General features: G+C 42.5%; 1 protein-coding gene across 1 annotated transcript in view; it reads right to left on the bottom strand.

Annotated features, from left to right (window-relative positions):
- Positions 1-23,198, bottom strand: part of spred1 (sprouty related EVH1 domain containing 1) — a 31,421-nt gene that overhangs the window by 4,556 nt on the left and 3,667 nt on the right. Inside the window, exons 2-5 of the mRNA XM_026303485.2 lie at positions 14,329-14,593; positions 9,598-9,766; positions 5,738-5,784; positions 58-213 (exon numbers count right to left, since the gene is read on the bottom strand). Of these exons, the coding sequence (XP_026159270.1) occupies positions 58-213; positions 5,738-5,784; positions 9,598-9,766; positions 14,329-14,593 (637 nt within the window). The remainder of the gene's footprint in view (positions 1-57; positions 214-5,737; positions 5,785-9,597; positions 9,767-14,328; positions 14,594-23,198) is intronic.

The raw sequence follows: 23,198 nt of genomic DNA, 5'->3' as shown, positions 1-23,198 counted from the left end.
AACAAAATTCTGATTATGAAGATGTGACATGATAGGCTGTGTGGAGGAGAGGCACACCTGTGGAGGCAGGTAGCGGCGGTTGCTGGGGGGGAATTCATCGAAGGGCTGGGCACGGACATAGCAGCCCCTGAATGGCTCGGTGGAGACAACGTTGTTCAGGGGAGAGAAGGTCTCTTTCATCGGGGAACAGATGGATGGAGGCTCGTCACACACCTGCAAAAATACAAAGAAAATAAATCTATAATAATAATAATAAATCTCGATTACTTGACACAAATTACATTTAAGAATACATGGGATATTTGGATGAGAGATAAAAGCACCTACAATCAAGTATAAGATGCAGCCTTTCTCATATCCAACATAAAACTACAAAAAAAATTAACTGTCAATTCAATTTTCATCACCACCAGTTTTGACTCAGCGTATGTGGGCTGTCTTCCACTTGTAACCACCAGGGGGCATGCTATGCCTATTCATGCTCCAAATGACTGTGGAGTGTGGTGATGACTCAAGGCCCTTCTGTTAAGAACTATGAGTTCCCATCAGCCTTGCATGTGTTCCCTCAAACATTTTAACTGATGCAAAATATACAAACACAGGTCTAAAAATAAGGCATTCGACACATGGAAAAGCCAAATGTGAGTGAGCAGAGAGTGCACATTCCTTCGACCTCCCGCCAAGCAATCTCATCATTTATGAAGAGAGAAGCTCTCTGTTGACATCAATCAGGATGAGGTGTGTATAAATAACATCTTGTGAATGGCACAGACGGCAAGAAATACGGCAAAAATATTTCTTCACGTACACAGAGATACAATAAACAGTTCCAACAAATAATCCAATACTTCAGCACTCAGGGCAACAAAATCAAAAGTGATGGCTATCTCATGATTCATGCGTGCAGAGGTGATGAGAGATGGGGGAGGATAGTCTGTTATTACATCAAAAGCCTTGTAATGATATTTTATGCCCAGTATTATTTTAGTTCAGTGGTGTATTGAGTGTATAGAGTGTATTGTATTCCAGCTTGTTCACACACCAAAAACCACATCACATACAGAAATTCTGAGAATAAGCAACATTACAGTTGATTAAATTCAAAACATAAAACTAAAGTTGAGCTGTTTCACTTAATATCGTCCTTTTAGATAAACTACAAATGAATAATCAGCAAAATAAGGGTTTTTGAGGTTATTCTTCTCTTTAAGTCTCACTCAGAAATACACAAACATGGATGGACACCCACTGAGGTATCCTCACACACACAAGTTCCATCTAACTACATTCAAACCTCATGCACACGTTAGCTGCTCCTCTTTCCCACACACACACACACACACACACACACACACCCCGACCTCATCAAGGCAGGGTTAGTCCTCCTCTCTTCTCCTTCTCCCACCCTCTCCCTCTCTCTGCTCTGCATGTGGAGGAGGCTGCTGGCTCTGGTTAGTCAGTGCTGTGTAAAGTAGCCCACGCCAGTGCTTTAACGCACAGCGGAAATCTGGTTTGCTCCCAGCTGCTGCTACAGTAATTACTGTCCTGTGGTTGCTAAGAGATGCTTCCTTTGACTTTTTTTTTTCCCTCTTTCTCTTCTTTTTTCCCTCTCCCTTCTCTGCCCCCCACCCCGCCCCTTCCAGACAGCTAACACATGGTGTGTGTATGTGTGTGACTTTGCTTCTTCTTTGCCTCCAAACATACCAAGTGGTGTAACACACATCCACAGCGTCTGCAGGGGAATGTGAGGAATAGAAGACAGAGAGGGAGCGAAGAGAAAGAACAGAACAGGAAAAAATGAGTTTGTGTTGTGTGTCCATGTGTGTGTGGCTGTGTGTGAGACGGAGAGAAAGAGAGAACGAGTGCGAGAGGCCAAAGAGTCTGCCGAGGGAATGTCATAAACTAGCTCCAGCTGGAGAAATGCAGCTCAGAACTTAAAAAGCCAGATGACAGCTGTGTGTGTATGTGGGAGAAAGAGAGAAAGGAGCGAGGAGTAGTGAGGAGGTGGTGGTGGTGGAGGGGGTGAAATGGGAAACAGACTTGGGCTTCCTTTTAAAGCGCTTGCCTAAGCCCCACCATTCAAAGGCATGCGTGGGGGCCAATCTGGAGCTGATCTAACCCTAGAGATGTGGCTGGGTGAGGGAGGGAGGAGAGGAGAGGAGGTGAGGTGAGCGATGGAGGCGGTGGGAGCCTGGAGCAAGCTGGCTCCCTAGGGCAACCTGCCTCCCATCAGCATCAGAGCTCCATGCACTTTTGCCCTCAAAGCCATAGGGGCTCAGGACAGGGAAGACTGGGGTCGGCACACAGAGTGGAAAACTATTAAACCTACCAGTTCTCTGCACTGGAGAGCATAAAGAACTGAGAAAAAGAGGGTTGATACTCTAGAAATAAGCCTGTGCTTAAGGGAAGCGAATCATGAGTGTCATTTATCTCTGGGTCTTGCTGACTTAAAAACAAAGAAGTATAGCCAAGTTACAGGCTGCTCTCCACATATTTCCTAAAGTAATGGGAAATACGCTTATTCCCTTGATTGCCAAGAGTTAGATGAGAACATCAATAGCACTCTTATGCACAGCCAGCAGCCTACTAGCTTAGCTTAGCACAAAGACTGAAAACAGCGAAAGCAAGCAGACTGGCTCTGTGCAAAGGTAAGAATAACCATCTACATTTACTGGCCACTAATTAATAAGTATATATTATTCGTTTAATCCACTCATCAGCTCAAATGTAAAAATGACAATCTGTGGTTTTATATGTGTGGCCCTGTGATGGACTGGTGACCTATCCAGGGTGTACCCCTGCCTTTCACCCGAGAGAGAGCTGGGATAGGCTCCAGCAGATCCCTGTGACCCTGGCTTTCAGGAAAAAGCGGGTATAGAAGATGGATGGATGGATGGTTTTATATGGGGTTATATGCTGGACTATTTCTTAGCAGAGACTAAAGGAACTCACTACATCTGGCCAAGGAAAAGTCTGGCACTCAACCCCCAATAAAAAAAATACAGTTTTTTTTTGTAGACTTTGCTTTGAAATTTCAGATTAAAATAATGACATTGTGATATTTAGTGAACTACTGAAGGTGCTAGTACTCTGATTTTACTAGTGGACAGAGTCAGGCTAGCTGTTGTCTTGTGTGCAAAGTTAAGCTTAACATACATTTGAGACTTGTATTAATCTTCTTAACCAACTCTGAACAACATAACTAATGAGCAGAGTGTTGTGCTATTCCTTTAAATTTTCTTCATTCATGGCTGCAAGGTGCTTTATGGAGGGCAATAAAGCCACACTAGTCTGAAGGTTTCTGCTCTTGGAGTGAGGCTCAAAAAGTAAACTGACCAATGAAAGCTCCGTGTACTAAACTGATAAGAAAAAACTTCCTGCCTGTGCTAAATTAGATGTGCGATGTTTTCCTGTGGCATTACAAAAAAAAAGTAAATAAAACAACAGCATAAATTGTGGCAGTGGGTCATCACAGCAACCAGGTTTTTTTGGGGTTTTTTTGTGTGGTGGGGGGGTGATTAGATTAAAATATTTTGCATGCACATGTATTGTGTGTGTGTGTGTGTGTGTGTGTGTGTGTGTGTGTGTGTGTGTGTGTGTGTGTGTGTGTGTGCGCGTTTCTGAGTGAGCGGAAGAATGTGGTAAGCTTGTGAAGGGCATACAAGTGGGTGCTGAGCCTCAGTGGGCAGGATGTGGGTGGAGAAGACCATCTAGAAGGCATGCACGTTGACACACACACACACACACACACACACACACACACACACACACACGCACGCACACACACACGCACAGACAAGGCTATACTCACAAATTCTCTCACACACACACGCGCGCACACACATGCGCGCACACAAACACACAAACACACACACACACAACACTACAAGACTATCATGAATTCCAGATAAATTTAAGACCTAGAGATTTTTCCAGAGATGCCTTGTTAAAAGCAAAACAAGACTTGATGCTGGCCTCCATGCCTCCCACAAGGTCACAACTACTCTGGATAGATTTGCTGTTTCTAAAGTGAACCATCACTGGTGCAAACTAAACACCCAAGTGTTGGAATCACTATGTATTTTTTATACACCATACGCCTGCATATGCTTTTAGAGACCATATTTTCTCAGGTACAAACCATGGAGCTCAAAGCAACACAGTCACTGTCACACTGTTTTGTGTGGTGGTATTTGCTAGTTTCTCTGGCTGCAGTACTTGCCACTGGTTCACTTCTCTTTCTCAGTAGCCCAGGTCTCCGACCGCAACATTCGGATGCCAAATCACCATGGTGACACCCTCGGTGGCTCACTCAGTGAACCTTGTGAACACCCCCTTCTGCCCCCCTCCCTCACCCTCCCCCCAGCTGCCTAGCAACAGTGGTGCCATTGGATTTCCTGTATGTTCAGGCTGATTCCTTAAAGAGGAACTTCACCACAGGAACAGGAATGCAGATCTCCCTCCTTCACCGCTCCTCTTCGTCCACGTCATCCACAAATATGAGGCAGGTCAAAGGTGGTGACGAGTGTCTGGCATGTGCATCAATTATGTAGCTAATTTTAAGTCACAGGAGGTACAATATGATGTCAAAAAGAAGACTGCAAGGACGGCTCATTGAACTGCTTATTCAATAGAGACTGGAGAAGATAGACACACTACGCAATGCAATGCACCAGCTGAACAACTTGTTGAGCGTACTGTCGTAGCCGTTTGCTTCCTGACTCAGGTCTGTGGTATGTTTTGAAATTGTACCTCTGTCTACAATGTTAAGTGCAGTGTGAAAAATGACCTGAGTTAAATCAACAACTCTGACAGTGTCAACAGTAAGTAAAGCTGCGTTACAATGTGCAGAGGTGTCCGTGTTTCTTGTCCCTCCTGTTTAAGTGTGCATTACAAGAACTAGCCTTCCTCACACTGATGTGTCTTTTCACCTACTTTGCAATCAGTAAGCATAGCAGGTGACTGACATTCCTGTAACAGGCCTGATATCTAAAACAAATGAACATGGGTGTGTAGACCTGAACTACAATACCTTCACTGCTGAAGAGAACATGGCACTTTAAACCCCAGTCTCAGCAGTGAATATAGCACCACATTCCAAATACATACAATTCATAATATAAAGCACCTTAACGGTTCTCAACCTGTCAACAATAGGAGGCCCACATTATAACAGCATCTGTTATAGTGACAGATACCAAGTTAGCTTGACAGAGACAGCTAAGCTTGCCTTCAGCACATTTGCTGGCCAACACCCAGCTTCGCCTTGGGGTCTGGCTGGTACTGGTTAAACACCTGTAAATCTCTTAGAACAACTGTTAGAAAACAAAGGCAGGTGTCAGCACCTGGCTGCGACACATCAGGCCTTAGACATATGGCTCAGGTTCTAGCGCTGACCTGCCTCTTATTTAACAGTGAGGGTAAGCTGAGTTGAGTAATACATTTAACTTCATAAAACCCTGCAGTAGGTGCACATCTAACAGTTGTATCACCCACTTCCAGTTCCATAGTATAGAGATGTTTGATTTAATAAGAAAATCAGTGGGTAATTACATTTTTGGTAAATACAATTTGCCCAGATTTGCCAAAAATGTATTAAAAACAGTTGTTGTTTATTAAATAACTTTGGCCCAACACAGTCAAACTGGACTCCTCAAAATCCTAAGAAATAATCTCGAGCACATGCAAAACACAGATTTTCTTCAAACTAAAACCTTTCTGCTCTGATCTCACTCACCGGTAATCCATCCTCAGGTGCCTCTCCTTCCCCAAATGACCGACAACCTGAAAGAGAGAGAGATGAAACCAGAAGGGAAAAAGATTAGAGATCTTGCCCATTTTATCCACTCAAACCAACACAAAAAACTGTATCAGCACATGTGACTGACACCATCTGACTATCTTTCTGACTCACCTTACCATTTATTCCCATGTGATTTTTTTGCTCGCTACTGTGGCACCTGAATTTCTCTGCCAGGGAATCAATAAAGTGTCATCTAATCCGATCATATAATCTACTCCAATCTAAATTGTGCGCCCGACTCTAAATATCTGTTGTCCATTTTCTTGTACAATTTCATGCAAACAACAAGATATTTGTATTTTAAACTAGAGCCCAATTGATAAATTGGCATCAGCTTTAATGACAGCCAGTAAATGACAATAAAAAAGAAACAAAGAGACAAAAGATTAATCCTGTAATGTCATACTTCAGTGTAATTGAAGTACTGTTCAATAAGTACTGTTCGTATCAATAAAACAAGTTTAATTTCAAACTGCATTATGTCATGTCCTGGTGAGGACTAATAAAAAGCTGGACAAAACAAATGTTAGGGGAAATGTAAGTTAATGTTATTCACTTCTGGAAAAAATGAAGAAAAAAAAAAACTGGAATACTTTTTACAGCTATCAAATATTGGAATCAGTATGGGTCTTGTGTCAGTCTGACAAGATTAACTACATTTCAGAATGTGCTTAATGTACACTGGGGTTTTTTTCACTCCCAATAGAAAACATCTCTCACACTAAGTATGTTTAAGTCAACAGATGTACAATGCTGATTCTTGCCAGGCTAGAATAGGCCAAGACTTCTGCTTTCCTCTGACTGTAGCCTAATGGGGAAATGAAAGCTGTTTTGTGTCAGTGGGGCACCCAGAACTTAATGAAATATGCATGCCTAGAATAATGTAACCCTGACCTTGGCTAAAAACACCATGTGCTGTTTTCCCATCCAAAATCACCTTGTCTGCTGATGCTGGAATTGGAGTTTATGTTTTAGGTATCAGGGTGATTACAGCTTACCATCAGAATTAAAAATTGGTTATGTGGAAGATGTTTTTATGTGGAGTTTGCAATCAGAACATCCTTTGCTTAGATGAAGATGTTTGTGAACAGAATGTGCTATTTTGGTTATTCAGTCTAAAAGTCTTGAGGTTTGTATTTGATGCTCTTAAAAAAATCCCTGAATATCAATACTAGCACTACAACAATATGAGAAAGAGCTACAATTTCTGTATTATTATTAACCTCAAGGGCAACATTAAAATATAAAGTGCAATACACTCCTGTACTTTCGCTGCATGATAAAGTTAAAAATGAAGTACAACTTGGTATCATTGTCAATTTACATGTACTCATATTCAGGCATGTATTGTATTTTTGCACACAACAGATTGCATATCTGAGGAAACACAACCTAGCACTTGATTTCAAACATCAGCCGGCATATTAATGGTAAAGGAAGCCACTGACATTTTATACAAGAAGAAATAGCTGAGGCAAGTGTCTTGGCTATGTTGCAGAAAACATGGATTAAACCATTTCTTGTTTGTACTTGTGGTATCGAGAGGCTCTTTTTCAAACTTAGGTGCACTTTATTAGGACCATCTGAAGCAACAGGGAGTGAGTTGACCTGCCTGCATTTACAGAGGGAATACATCAATACAGGGCAATGCTCTCTACCACAGAAAGGACAGAAGAATACACTGGGCCTGTTTTAGACACAGTCTGTCTCTCAATCACATGGAGAAAGGTGTTTGTGTACGTATGCATTTCTCCACAACTGAGAGAAAGAGGCTTCCTGCAGCACGACTCTGGTAGTGCTGGGCCACGAAGCTGCCTGAGCCATGTGCCCGGCGTTGCCATGGCAACAGGAGACTGCAAGGCTGACACACACAGCGTGCGTGAGCAAACGCAAACACACACACACACACACACACACACATAGGCAAAACATTCTCTTTCGCTGCCTCTTCTCTCACCACACACACTCACGCAGCAGTGCGATGCAACAGGAATACAGAAGATCCTGCCTGCCTGTGCTGACGAGAGGCATTACACAACACTGGCGGAATACAGAAGATGCCAGGAGAGAGAGGAGAACAGAGGGAGGAGAGGACAGCAGAGGAGAGAGGGAGAGAGAGCGAGAAAGAAGTGCAGACACTGGGGAGATGAAACTCAACAGCACCTGCTGTAGCTGACATTCACAGGAAAGAGCTGAAGCATTTACTAGCAGACGGAAACTGTACAGCCTCTGGTGCCAGGTATGAGGGGTATGTGTTTAATCACTGCAACAATTAACTTTTCCCACAGAGCAACCTGTTATATGTAATAGAGCTGCAACTATTATTTGTTTATAATCTCTTAATTCATTGTTTAGTCAGGTAATGCAGGAAGACAATACGGCTTTCCACAATCTAAGGTGACATCTTTAATTTTCTGTTTTTTGTCTGAGCAACTGTGAAAAAACATTTATAAAGGACTATGTAAAATAAGAAACATTCACATTTCACAGGGTTGACTTTAAAAATGTCAAAATTCATTACAAAAATGGCTGCTGATAAATTTTTAAACAAAACAACCTAAGCCAACTTGCTCTCACACCAACCAGACCACATAGATGATTTCAATTAATCAAATAATTTAAAATTTAACGGAAGAGCCATTTCTAAAGCCAGCTCTACAGTTGTTGCCCAAAATTACATTTCACCTACACTATGCTAAGCTCATATGACCAGGAAGTTCAAATCTCAGATAAACGGTTGTGGGCAAGAAACAACTGATGCCCTGCAATGATAAGCATTTATGATACGTTCTGCTATACCTCCTCGGTGCTCCCTAAGGTCTAAAGAGTGAAGGAGATTATAGCTCCCCAGCCAGCCAGCAAGCCAGCCTCTTGTGCAACATAGGCCTCGGTGGCAGATTGCTGAGCTGGCAATTCTCTTGCTAATTGGATGACTTGGCAACCTCTGGCACTGTACTAAAAAACAATGCTTATCAAGACCCAAAGCTGTTAACTCAACCCAGAGACTCAAATCTACCTAAGTGTGATATCTAGTTTAGCCTGAAAATATCTATAAATGCTGCACTATACACAGCCAGACCAGATCCTACCTGTTGTTAGACTTGCCTAGCCAGTCCTAAAACTTACCCGCTAAGTGTGAACAGCACAAAAGTCCAGCCTGGTCAAATTTCCTCTGACTAAAGCTCTGCCCCTATCTCAGGTTGCCACCCATTCTTTCTGTCCTATATCACCCACTGTCTGAACACAGTGTTGCCTTGCCAGTCTCTACAGGAAGTGCAGAGTTTATCTGAGCAGCTGGTACTGATAAGATGGAGGGGTCATGCTTGGGTGAGTGAGCAGGTAGCAGTGGGGAGGAGGGGAGTCATCAACGCTAATCAACGTTATGCATCTCACCTAGAACAGATGCTAGGTCAGCCATTACAAGCCAGTGAAAAACAGGCAGGAATACAGGCAGTAGACGCCCGGCAACAGAATACATGCTGCATTCATACACATACCCATATTATTTTACATGTACTGAATGGCTGCCAACATATGGAGTAAAGTGCAACCTCTGAGAGGTAATTCCAAACAAACCTGGTCTTTTGTTGATAGGAAAGGGTGAGAAGGTGTAAGATGGTGAGGGTAGCGGAAAAACAATTGTGTGGGCTGCTCTGATTTTTTGATATGAAAATAGCTGATGCTGGTTACTTGATTTTTCAGTTAAGGTACCCAACGCTAAGGTTGCTACTAAATTTGTTTTCTGGTCCAACTTTCTCTAAACCTTAAAAATCCATACATACAAGAGCCATTACCTTGGTTGATGTCCTCAATGGCCCGGCGTATGCCGCGGTCAAAGGCACGGGCGTCAGCGGGGCTCTGGAATGTCAGTCCAAACTTCTTGTCGTTGATCCGCCAGTGGTGGAAGATGGGGTTGACCTTGTTGTATATGAGGTCTTTCTGTAGGACACACTCCAAGACCACCTGAGAACAAACACACAGTGTGGGAGGGAAACAAGGAATATTAGCACAAATCTAGCACAACAGAGTGCTAGAAAATAAAGGTTGCAGTTGTGTTTGGTCAAACTAACATGTGTGGACTCTGTAACACATATGCAAATCCTTCATCTTACTCCTCATCCAAAGCTGTTCAAATGTATCACATTCAATCACTCTACCATAACATGAGTGAGGGAAAAGGAGAAAGTGTCAGAGGAGAGAAGTCTCTGGAACTACATAAAACTACAGCATTTATAAAATAGAAAATGCTGTAAAGTCATCCTAAGCTCAATAATTTCACATACTTTTTTTGGATAATTTGTAAAACACATTGTAAATGCTGGGGTTTTTATTACAGATGATGACAAAGTTGGAGAGCAGTGGTGGTGGCAGAAGAGGGGAGCTGGGTATGTTTTGGAGCCAGGCAGCCCAAGTGTGTGGCAGAGAGAGACTGTGTTTCCAAAGCCTATTATTAATCAGGGCTACTGGGCCGCCTCCCGGCCTTCCTCTAGGCAGATTAAATGAAATGAGAGATGGCCATTACAGTCTTTGAGGTTTTTTTAACCGATGTGCACGAGAGGTGGCTTAATGGGGTGTGAATGTGTGAGCGTGCGCACAGCAATCTGCATGAGGGAAGGCGTGAGCACAGGAGCTGGTGTGATGAAAAGCTCAACGACCCAAGTGCTACACTGTGCATCTTTGCAGTGTAAATGACTTGTCGGAGGATAACAAACCAATACTCGACGGCTGAAAGCAGATGGCACCGTTCCCCCTGGATCTGGACAACAGTCAACATGTACGCTTTAAGAGGCTGATACGAGGACGAGTGGTTGATGATATGTGATATGCATGTGCCAGAGACGGAGCACACAGGTCTACATTTCATTCTTGTCTGAGCGAGAGTTGCTATTTACACTCTTTGATATACCTCCTAGTGTACCACAGCACAATTTCCTGCATGTAAGAGCTGTATCTGTTCTCATGTCACTATTGCATACGTGCCTTCACAACAAAAGGAGAGGCATGGGGTTAAGCCTGTGTGTTTACCTGGAGCCAGTGGATGACAGGGAGTAGGTTGGGGTAGAGGGTAGAGGGTAGAGGGTGGAGGTTGGAGGGGGGGCTGTTCTCTGTGCCTCCAGGGCTGATTGTGCAGGCGAGACTGAATGGAGCCGGAGCAGGTAAGGTGAGCGTGCAGCGAGGCCAACAGAGAAGGAAGTATCGCAGTTGCATGGAAGGACGATACTTAATACCACATTCCACACTGTGCTCAGAGAAAAGAAAGAAAGAGGAGCCTCGCTGACAGAAAGCATGGCAGAAAATGGAACAGAGGTTGGGGATGTTAGAGGAGGAGAGGGACAGAGACGGCAGCAGACGAAGGTGAGACGTGCACAGAGTAGTGAAGAGATAGCATGAGAGTGGAAAATGGGGTGCAAGATGTGAGTTGACATGTATACAAGAACACCGGCAGGAGAAATGAGGCTACAACCTAAGAATGCTGCCTTTGCTGTCATGTCAGAACTGTAATCACAACCTGAAAATCATTTCAAGACATTTCGACAAAAACGACATATAAGAATCTGAATTGTCTTGGAACCAAATAGTGTTTAATTTGAGAATATAAATGTAATTTGCATTATATTGGTGTGTCAAAATAGATATCTACTACATGCAGTAATATTTAAACACTGAGGTTTGGAGGCTTAATAGGAGGCAATGGTTGAAACTGATACACATTTTCCTCCTCACCCCAGCTAATACAATCAAATGACAAGGTTAACAGCAGAAACAAATAGCTGCGTCCTGTGGCCCCCTGCCCCAAGGCAAAGCCGTTTAGCATAAGCCTGGACTACATCACATTCATAGCTGTATCAATCAGACTATGAACAGCAGGAAGTGAGGTGGAGTGTAGAGAGCTTAGCCAGAGATTTGTCATAATCCAAGTGCCAGTATGGTAAGTAATCATCGACCAATTAGCTCAGTAGTTTAAGAGAGTCAGAGAATCAGAGTGAGACAGACAGAGTGATGGGGGTGTGGGCAAGGAGGAAAGTGATTGGTAGCTATATGGAGAGCCAGCTGAGTCATCACCAGTACACTTTGTGCCGCATCACTGCGCTTATAGACAGATCCCCTCTGCTTCTTCCATCTCCAGTCTAACTGGCTCCACCTCTGTTTCCTGCTCCTTGACTAGACAAGCCTCTTTCCCCAATTCATCTAATATCTTACGCATCACAATCACTTTGTCCCTACCAGTCAAAATCATACCTTTTTGATTTTAAAATCCCTGTACCTCTTACCTGCGTTCCTCCATACAGCTCAGGTTCAGGGATGGGAAATGGTTGTTGTACTTCACTATTCTGTCAATTTGTGGCCAAATTAAAGCCTCGAATTTCAGTCATTAAAAAGACAATAAAATAACCTTACAATATAATTACAACCTTCCATTTACCTCTTATATGAAAACAATGACGTGACTGTTTTAAAACAATACTGTGGTAGCACTGACACTGCCCTGTGTTTGCTTTTGTGACTACAGCTAACATATTCTTATGTGGTTTTGTCTGCTGCCCTTGCTTTCTTGGACTCATCACTCCGTTCCTCTGATGCCCTCAGACTGCTGGTAGCGCCCTGATTGACGCCAAATCGCTGGCACTGGGTGGCATCCTGACAGACCCACATATGGCTGGGTGTTTGTTGTGGTGGCTGGGGGAAGACTCTGGTGGTGATAGGGGTGTTTTACCACATCCCAGAACAGTTGCCGGGGTCTCTGAGCCACGTCTATACCCTGTCTGAACAACAACATTCCCATCACACCCTTTCCTTTGCCACACACATGCTTGAATAACAACACACAAAACACAAACGCTATGTAAACACAAAGCACACATAAAAAAAGGTGATTCAGACACCCTGCTGTAAAAATCCTTCTCATGTTGGATTGTCAGGAGCCACCAGACTCTAGTGCATCATGGTGGCCTCCCCTGTCTACTCGCGTCTTACTGACAATTTTCTGTCTCACACACAGATTTACAGTCTCCTTACCACAGACCAGGATTATCCCAGTGCATCTACTCAATCTGTTTTACATCTACAAGACTGAATGAGTGTGTGACAAGAAGGTCATGAGATTTACAGAAACTACAGCAGAAAGCCACAAAGATTAGAGCCACATTGCAGAACTTGATCTTCTGAAGTGTCATTGTTACTTTGATTGTGAAGTAACAGAATGACCATGCTACTATCAACTTCAGTGTTTTTATGACTAAATGTTATGTGAGGTTATATTAACAAAACCGCATGTTACACCTGCAAACCGTTCAAACAGAACATCCATGTATACACAACTGTTGAAATACTGAAACCCTACACTGCAGAATCTACTACAACCACATTCATGTTGTGCTTATATGTCGTTATTTTTATTTTGTAAAATTAAGTCAGCCAAAAAAAAAAAAGTCCCCTGTCCATTTATTCAATTGAGATCCAATACACGACTATACTGGGTAGCTACAGACTCAGCTGCATCCACATCAAAACACAGTGACTGTAATGATGTTTCGAGGAAAGATTGCTTTGCAGTTAAAGTGTGCCAAATTATGTAAACTGTACAACAGAACTGAAACAGTTAATTGATCAATTAGCTAACTGACAGGAAATGAATAAAATGAATCTGCAGCTATTATGATAATGAATTACTATAACCTTATATCTATAATTCTCAGGCCTAATGACAAATATTTGCTACCTCCAGCTTTTCAAATATGAGTCTTGATGGTCTTCTTTGTCCTAAAAGACAATTTAGTTCATGTTTGGGTTTTGGACTAAATAGGAGCCATGAACATACCACTTTAGGTTATGGAAAATGATCATGGGTGTTTTTGTGCATTTTCTGACTAGAAAACACATACAATTGGTAAAGTATTCAATAATAGAAATGGTGATTTATCTGCCAATAGTTGCAGCCAGACGATAAAAACTGTGATTTTTATCATGTCTCCGTTTGCTATGTCTACTATATGCAGTTTTAAATGACACACAGAGTAAAATGATCATTCTTAGAAACTGTAGGCAAATGTTATTATGTTACGAAAAATATCCAGCCCCTTTTTCATCCTTTAGGTCTTCTCAAGGCTCTTTGTGTTTCCCACATCCCTCATCCCACATTCTCTTCTCCTGAGTAATCTGCCCTTCTCCCTGATGATGTCATCATGCATCACAGCATCACGCAGTTTGCTCCTATTTTCAGATACCTGCGCCATGGAGGAAAGCCAAACAACTACTTCCTGTGTGTGTATGTGTGTGTGTGTGAGTGAGCAAGACAGAAAGAAAGGAGTCTGAGAAGGGGAGCGGGGGGCTCATGGTGATCTCATTCAAGAAAATGTACAATCTCTGCTTTATACACCTGAAAGTGAATGAAAGGCTTGGACTGACTAAATCATAGAGAAAACAAACTCAATATTTAGCTAGTTACATGCGTAGCGGGAATAAGAATTTATGCAGTATTAGCCATAAAGACGCAATTCACATATATGAGCAAAAGGTTCCCATACCAGTTTGTCTTTAAGCCTCTCGCCCTTGATGTGGAACTCCACAGAGGTGGGGCTGGGGCTGGGGCTAGGACTTGGACTGGGGCTACAGGGGCTGAGGTTGCTGCCGCTCCCTCCGCTGCCTCCGCTGTGGGTGCTGCTGCTGTCCTCCGCCCGGCTGACCTTATAGACGGTGACACAGCTAAGGCCTCCGCCCCCCAGGGGAAGCCACCCACCGCTGGAGTCATCCCGAGTCATGACCACTGCTCTCACACGCGCATAACTGTCACTGTGGAGGAGGAAGGGAGGAGAAGATGGGAAGAAGACAAGGAGGACAGAAGGAATAAGAAGACATGGGAAAAGAAAAAAAAAAGCTGTTAGTAAAGATAATCAGAATCCAGTAAATTATGGTCTTCTCATTGAGGACCTTATTCTAGAAAGACTAGACAGACGTACAGATAAAGCCAGGACATTTACATTTGTCCACTAATTTGAATGTTTACACTGAAAGTTCAACACATGCCATGTGACACAGTCATATAGACAAATAAAATAATTGAACCCATGGGAAAGATAGATGTGTGTGTGTGTGTGTGTGTGTGTGTGTGTGTGTGTGAGAGAGGGAGAGAGAGCGAGAGAGATAGACAAACATAAACTATCACTGGTAACAAGCTAGCCGAAAATCTGCAACAAAACTAAATCAGAATTCAACTTTGGGTTAAATGTATATTTTGGTTATTGCACATAATCTAACAGAGTACTGACTATGTTTTCTAAAATCAGACACTGTTGTATGTTTAACCGCAGGTGGAGGGTGACTGACCATGTGGTCACGTTCAAGCTCTGGTCACTGCTCATTTTCAACCTTTCCCCTAAAGCAGGAGCTCCTGCTCAGTTCACCTTCTTTCCTCTCTGATTTCTCATGCATTCTAAGACAGTTAACTATAATACTCAGCACCTATGTAACTAAAGGAAAACATGCTTGTAAGGTGGAATGAAAACTGCATTCACTGCAAAGGCTTTAGGTTGCAGAGGTTCACAGAGAGCTGAGGTGAGGCAGTGTATGCAAAAATGCATAGAGCTTCAATTGTTTTCACACCTACAGCAACATAATCAGGTACATTATCATTCAAATGCCAGACAGCCATAAACCAGAAGTAGGCTCAGCTACTACATAATGATCCAAACCTAAAGGTGAAAAAAACACCTCTGACATAATATTACGATTGAATGTTTTGTAATGAATGTAATTTTGTGCAAATGTGCTGATAATGTACTGTACTGCTACATATTCTGATACTATAAAAACAAATTCTACATCTAGCTGTTCCTGACTCTAACTCCTCTATTGCTCTCTGTCCCTTCAATTGAAGTTAGATGTTTTCCTGATTAGATAACGCAGATTGCAATGGACCCCCGGAAATGACAAAGGTCAGGGTGTGCTGAGGGCAGCGTTTTGCACAAACCCCTAGTAACATATTAAAAATGGACAATGATCAGAGAGCTGAAAGAAACGGGCAAAGGAGTAAAGAAAGCGACTGCCGGATGTCTTCCCGTGCCACATTGCCCTCTGGCCGGAGTCCGGGTTGACAAATAAAGCTGACGTCACAAAGTCTCAAATGTTTTCTAAAGAATTGTGTGCCTGACACTGGCCAAATATGGAACAGTGATTGAGAAAGAGAAATGTCACTGTCAACATGGTTAACTAGTAGCTGCCGGTCCAAAAGAAAAATGACTGCATCCTCCCTTAGTCCCTCACCTCTCAAACACCCTGGCCTACTCCATGAGGCTAACCTTTGGTCTCTTCCACACCCTTGGCAAACCTCAGTGCCCAGGTTATTGGTTAGTAATTAATCTAAGAGCCAGTAAGCATAAAATCTCAAGCCATATTTTTTTTGTCATGTGAAACCTTTGATATCCTGGCACCTGCTTATAGTTGACCAAAGTTTCCTCAAAGGCCTGATGAGTATGATAAAGACAAGTAACTCAAAAAGTAAATTGACTGGCGGAACAGATTCCCTCTCGGTGTCATTTTCAGCCACAGCAGGCAGCAGTTTTCAGAAAACAAACTGTCCACTATCTGCTCAGCACCAAACAGCACACAGACACACAAGTACCCAGCGAACATGCTGGGGTACTTAGCAGCTGAAGAACTCAGTCGTGAGTTGGTAGAAAAACTACAGCTAAAAAGGAGTGAATATTGAATTTACATTCGCTAGGTGGCCAGAAACATGACTCCAAATGAATGCTAATGTTGCTTTATAACAGCTAAATGCATTGTCAAGCAAATGTTTGCTATACAAACTCAGAGTGTGATGATATCAGTGTTGTGTTGACAACTTTCTGCTTCCCCTCAAGTGGCCAGGAAAAATCTATTATTGTGGGTTTAAAGTCTAGTCAAAGCATCCTATTCTTAATAGGTACATTTGTGGTATGAAAAACTACCAAATATAATGTGACTTGTTAATTACCAACTACTGAATTTCCACATTACGACTACAGCAGGTTTGTAAAATCCAAGAAAGCAGCCAACTATATATATCTATGTATTCATAATATATAAACTAAACTTTTCATCTTCACTATCCTTCCTCTTCTTGACTTTCCCATATAACTATTCACAAATCACTACATACACACAGTCCTTGGGTGAGATTGAACAGCTATCAGGTTTTTCCATGTTATTAAATTTGGCACAGCAGTGCATATTACGGTCAATGCCCCTATTCTATATTCTCAACAAGCTTCATATGTCCATCTTTGAAATTTTCACACTTCCAAGGACATTTTCAAATATTCTGGTGTGACTTTTATACCATTTAGTGTATACTTATCCAAAGATAAGCAACCATTCTGCCCATTGACATGAAGAAACAGCTTGTGATGCTGGACAGTAACAGATTAAGATTACTAAATTGCTAACTATAAATCTTTTATTAAGATCAGCATGTATTCTGCTTCGCTCTCACATGCTGCCCCGAGTTTAGACAACAGAAACTGGTCATGGGAACCTGACAGAAAAACACAACCACAACTAACTTCCCCCTTGCAGTCTTCAAGTAACGCCTTTTTTGGTTACACCTCATAACAGTGTTGCCTAAGTAGTGCTTAATTTTAAATGATTACCCCTGCCACATGCTCAAAATGCATTTTTGTGCAGTATAACAGGCAGTAAAAGAGGGAAATACTTCTCTGTAAGACCTTTCTATGGCCCCCTATAAAGGATGCGAGTGATGGGTGCAGGAGGGGCTGTCAGTCAGGCAGGGGTCCCTGGGGTGAACAGAAGGCAGGCGGTGGTGTCGCTCAGCCATGACCAGGGCACAATGACCAGGGTCTGACCCTTCAGACCTGCCATCACAAACATGCTAGCAACCACAGCTCTCACAGGGAGGGGGGCTGGTCACATATAGGAAGTTAACTGGACAGTGTGTGCATGCATTTTTTGCATCAAGCTTAAAACACCATGTAGTTCTAGTTTTAGAATAAGAGACACATCTAAAAGAAATACTGATCATTTGCAAAATGGCAAATCATTAAACTAAATCACTGGAGTACACTTCTAAAACCTGACTACCACCAAACAAATGGTGAACAAAAGATTTCATCCTTGTGGAACCTGCTGCAACACACACATGGATCCACACATACAGAGTTCAGAGTGGGATGGCGAAGACAAAGACTGGCCTCCATGCCCCTTGCTGGGAGCACACAGTCGACTGGACACACAATTGAGAGCGGAAGCAGATCAGCTGGCCTGGGCTTGTGAGCAGGGAAGAGAAAGGGGGAGGGGGAGACAGAGAGAAAGGAGCCCCCCCCCAATTTCAAATTATTCCAAGTTATTCTGCTGGATGACTGACTTCATTTCCGACCAAAAGCAGGAGAGAAAAACAGAAGGACGGCTGAGAGTGTAACGGAGGATTGCAGGGGGAGGAGGTGGCAGCAGTGGATGGGAACAGGGTGGAGACCAAGGTGACAGTCAACAGCTCCCACCCATTCCATCCAAGTTCTTTTCACAAAAAGGATGTGCATAGGTTTTTATGCCATTTATATCATTTATGTGTGTGTGTGTGTGTGTGTGTGTGTGTGAGGGGTATATATATATATATATGTATATGTATAATAAGGAAATTGACAGTATCTTACTATTTCTAAACATTGTTTAAAGTAAAAGCAAAGGACTAAGATTTAAGCACTAATTTTTAAATTAGCTGTAAAAGGACAAGACGTGATGGAGGAGCACGTGCAGACTAGGCAGACCTGGCCTAGAGGCCGGCTACTCCAGTGTGCAGTGGAGAGGGGGGATCCTGGGACAACCATTTCCTAAGTGGACAAAGTGTCCGTTTGTCTGCTGCTCTGGCCCATGGTTCACTGGGCTCCAGCATGCCATCATGCTCTGCTCTCGTCTCAGGCGTGGGCTTCCCATCTCACAAGGGAGTGGAGCTGGGGGGGACAATATTTTGGGTGGGGTAGGGGGGCAATGAAAAAGAAAGAAAGACAGTAGGAGGCAAATAAGGGAAGGAAGAGAAGGAAGAGGAAGAGTGCAGGAGGAGAGGAGAGAGAGAGAAAAAGGATGTGGCCTAAGCCCTGGGAGCTCGCCAAGTCACCCTCCCTTTCCTCCACTCCATCTCCCCCTTCTATCCAACCCCTCCCTGGCTGCCTCTCTCTACACAATGGCCGCTTCTCTGCTGAAATTTCACGTTATTGGATCCCGGGCCTGGAGTTTTGTCCTCCCACAATGTCCAGGCAGCGGAGCATGCTGCAGGGGAGACACACTCTGCAAGCTAAAAGCTGGAAAACCATTCCTCCTTTCATTAGCATCAGAAAAGGGGAGAAAAATCCCCCCCTCAATCTCTTTTTTTTTTTTCATAGTCCCTTTTCCTCCCCATCGCTCCCCTGTATCAAAACCGGAGGAAGGCTGTCAAGAACGGTCAAGCTCTACTAGACTACTTTGGCCTTTTGAGGGGGTAAAAAAAAAAATCATTAAAATATCATTGGGAAAATAAACACAAGCTTCTTATCCCAATCCGATTCTATAGATTAGAAAAGGAAGGCAGAGGGAGGGATGGAAAATGGTGTGAAAAGCTATTCTGTGTGTGACTCATTCACTTTGCTTACTAAAATCTCTGGCTATCATCAAAACACCTGTTGTTAAAAATAAAATCACACTCTTACCTCTCCTTAATGTCGTCATGCTGGCCTCAAACACAAGTGCATTCGATATAGACTGACTTGCCTAAACATTACATAAGGAAATGTTTGTAGACATTCTGAAGCAAAACATACAGAATATCCAATACCTTATTGTAGTGAAAAATGTATTAAAATGTAATGCACCGAAACGTTTCACTCTGAAATAAAAATGCGAACTTTGAGCTAAAGTTAAAGGAGGATAAATTGGTGCAGTTTCCTTCCCTGTGATCACGGCTCATTGAAGAAATAAATAACATGCATTCTGGGACTCAACCGTCGATTCCAGCAGTGCATCTAATCTGAACGGTGCAAACTAGCTAGCCAATTAGCCATGGTTCAAATCCCCTAAATAACCAATGGAAAACTCAGGGGCACAGACATACCCAAAACAAACACCACCATGACCTAACATGGATGCAATGCAAATTATGACAAAGCCAGAACAAGACACATTTGAAGGGGCTGTCTGTTACACATTAATAAAACAGAACCAGTAATGGGACAATGCCTAAAGAAAGCCAAGCCAGCATCACAAGCCTGCTACATTAGCTGTAGTGAAAACTAATACACTGGCTATAGAAAGAGAAGTGAAAGAGAAATTTGCCCTATCTCCTCTCAACACCTCAGGCTGCTGGTGAGTCATCTCGCTCACAAGAACATTCAGCTTAGCTACCAACTGACTCAGGAAAATACAAAATGAAAAAAAAAAAAACAGAACAAGCCTACTCTGCTGCACCACAGCATATCTATGCTTCAAATTTACCACCATCCTTTCACAGAAATACCACCTAACATCTAACATGACGGCAAATTAACTGATCATAGTCACTTCTGGTAGCATCTGTCTCGGAATAGCAATTGGTGGGACACATTAGCCTGTAGCACAAATCAAAGATAGGCCTAAAGCAGTGTATGAATGTCAAAACTGCTCACTCAGACAGCATTTCTAACAATGATTTTCTAACCAACCCCTCCATTACTGGATTGGGCCTGAAAACCCAACAACAATGTTTTAGGTTCCGCTAAGCCCTGGAACTATAAATCAAAAGAATCCCATATGTGAATCAAATGCCAAAAAACTATTCTCAAACATCAATCAAACCCACATATTGAGATGATCTTAATTTGAACCGCAAGCATTTCGAAAATTAAAACCTTGTGCTTGCAATTACCCCTAAAAAAAAAAAAAGAGAAAGATATAGAGAGAGCGAGAGAGAGCGACAGAGAGAGAGAGAGGAAAAGAAAAACAGGAACCACAAATTTCGACTGCTGCAGCGTCTCTGGTCTGCTTTGATGTAAGAGTAGTCCCCAGGGACCCAAGCGTCTACTCATCATAGTTATTCTGAAACTGAGGGGTAAATGGGAAGCTAAAGGGGCCAAGGCAGCTGTCTAGCTGTGGGAGAAACCATCAATACATCTCAGAAGCAACATGGGAAAGATAAACCACCAAACCATGATGAAGGCCCATAGATGTTAAGAGAAACTCTGTGACAAGTTGTAAACCATCACAGCGTGCCCTGTTGGTAATAACGTAACATCATCACCTCCATAAACGTTAGAAACCAACCCATTAGACCATCTTGCAAATAAATCAGATTCACATTTCCATTGGATCTTTGCCTCTAGGAACTGGAGGAATCAAGAAATGCTTCTACCAACCAATAAAAGCCTGCTCCAAGCTCTAAATATAGGTACTAGACAGGATGAAATCTGATCAAAAGTTTACTGAGCAGATAAAAATACATGTCCTTACAGGCCTCTGATTCTAATCCTATTTAAAACTTCATCTATTAATTTGATAATATGATGCTATGCTTGCTTACATTCATTCATCTATGATCCAGGCCTGTGTCTACCAGAAACCCATACATGTGCCAAATGTTCCCTGAGAGAAACACACACACACACACGCACGCACGCGCGCGCGCACATACACACACACGTGTGCGCGCGCACACACACACACACACACACCATCTTGCTTTCAAAGCATTTGGAAACTCAAAGACATAAGGTTTAGGATTTACATCTGTGCCCTTTTATGTCTGTGGCCTTGCAGGAAAGAACCATCTCGGCTGCAGCACAAAGCTCCCAACAAGGCCCAGCCTTCATGCTCCCGCATGCCACACAACTGAAAACAGTATCCACAATTCAGACACTTAGTACTAAAAGCACTTCTTAGAGGCATTGAGATACGGTCTGTGAACTTCAGAGCCCCTCCTTGACAAAGAAATAAAGACAAGCACTGCTAACTGCCTGTGATGGAGACATACACAAAAAGGAAATAAATAAATAAATCAGGAAGTCTTTTTAAAGTCAGCCTAACAGCATGGATCCACATCAGGCATTTGTCTTAAAAATAAGAAATCTGGTCTAAAACATGCTCTAAATACACTGCTGACATTTATGCTAGTTTTTGCCTGCTCCTAAAATACTTGAAGAGGAAATGAAAATTATAAGGGGGAAGTGGCTCAGGTTTAAAATACACAAGATCCAGGCCCAAATCTGGCCATGGGAATGGAACAGTCCACCACTATACCAGGTCTGTTCAGTTTGTTGGCTTGTCTCAGCTACAGACAGTCCAGGCCCTCTGGTTATACAGAGGATCATTGTCATTAATCAGGCAAACAATACCGCAGCTTCTAATAGAACAAACACACACAGAGGCATAAATATATTCTGTACACAAAATTACTTTCGGAATTATGCAACGTTTCCAAGTACAATAACATTAAAAAATGTGAAAGAGATAAAGATTTAATGTAAAACCTTTTTAATTTTTTCAATATATGTATAGCCTAGACCTAAATCTAATATAATGTGAACACATGCCTAGAAGCCAGTGATGTAAAAGGATGTTGCCAGTGCCCTTAAGTATATTTGTCAAATAACACATTTCACCGGCCTCTGTAAACCACTACAGTCACAAGCAACACTTCCCCAAAAGAATACAGAAGCAAAACCAAAGACATGTTCATCTCAGCAGACTATGAGAAAGGTAAGCTGTGTCTAGAGCTTAGACTAGGTCAGCTAGTAAAGCTGTGTACATGGAGGTCACATCCAACAACTGGCAATAACCCCCAAAAATACTATCTATAAAAAGGTCCAGGAAATTATTTAGTTTAACATAAGGGCCACAGGATATAGGCAATTACCCAGGCCATAAAGCACTAGCTCTAACAGCTGAAATAGCTGTCTCCCTTTGTCGTTTCAGGACATGATTGGGGTTGTTTGGGAGGAATGTGTTCGGAAAGCTCTGAAACAGGAATGGGAGTGCAAAACAGCCCTCAGGTGATAAGATCACGACACCCACAGTGGCAGATAAAACGCTGAGCTGTCAAATCAATCACACAGGAAGAGGACACAGAGGGAGGAATCACTGAAGATCGCCTCACTGGCAACAGACAATACAACTGAACTGCAGGAATCTAAAACAATGAGGCCCTACCCTATGCGTGTTCAATGGAGGAGAGACAACTGACCTTCACTGATAAAAACGAATATGGGCCTGAACGATTTTAGCAAAATCAGTATGTAAGCCCACACAGTGTAAAACATATATTATGACCTGATTTATTCATTTCATATCCGATAGATTGCTGGAGCCTCTTTTGTACAAAAAAAAAAAATCTCTAGTTCGGAAACCACAAACAAGCCTTTTTAGCAGTAGGTTGTCACATAAAACATCAAAAGATTAAATCTAA

The sequence above is a fragment of the Mastacembelus armatus genome, chromosome 22 (genome assembly GCF_900324485.2).
Source record: "Mastacembelus armatus chromosome 22, fMasArm1.2, whole genome shotgun sequence".
Classification (NCBI taxonomy): Eukaryota; Metazoa; Chordata; class Actinopteri; order Synbranchiformes; family Mastacembelidae; genus Mastacembelus; species Mastacembelus armatus.
Note: the sequence above shows the minus strand (reverse complement) of the source record. Positions and strands in the feature narration are given on the sequence as shown.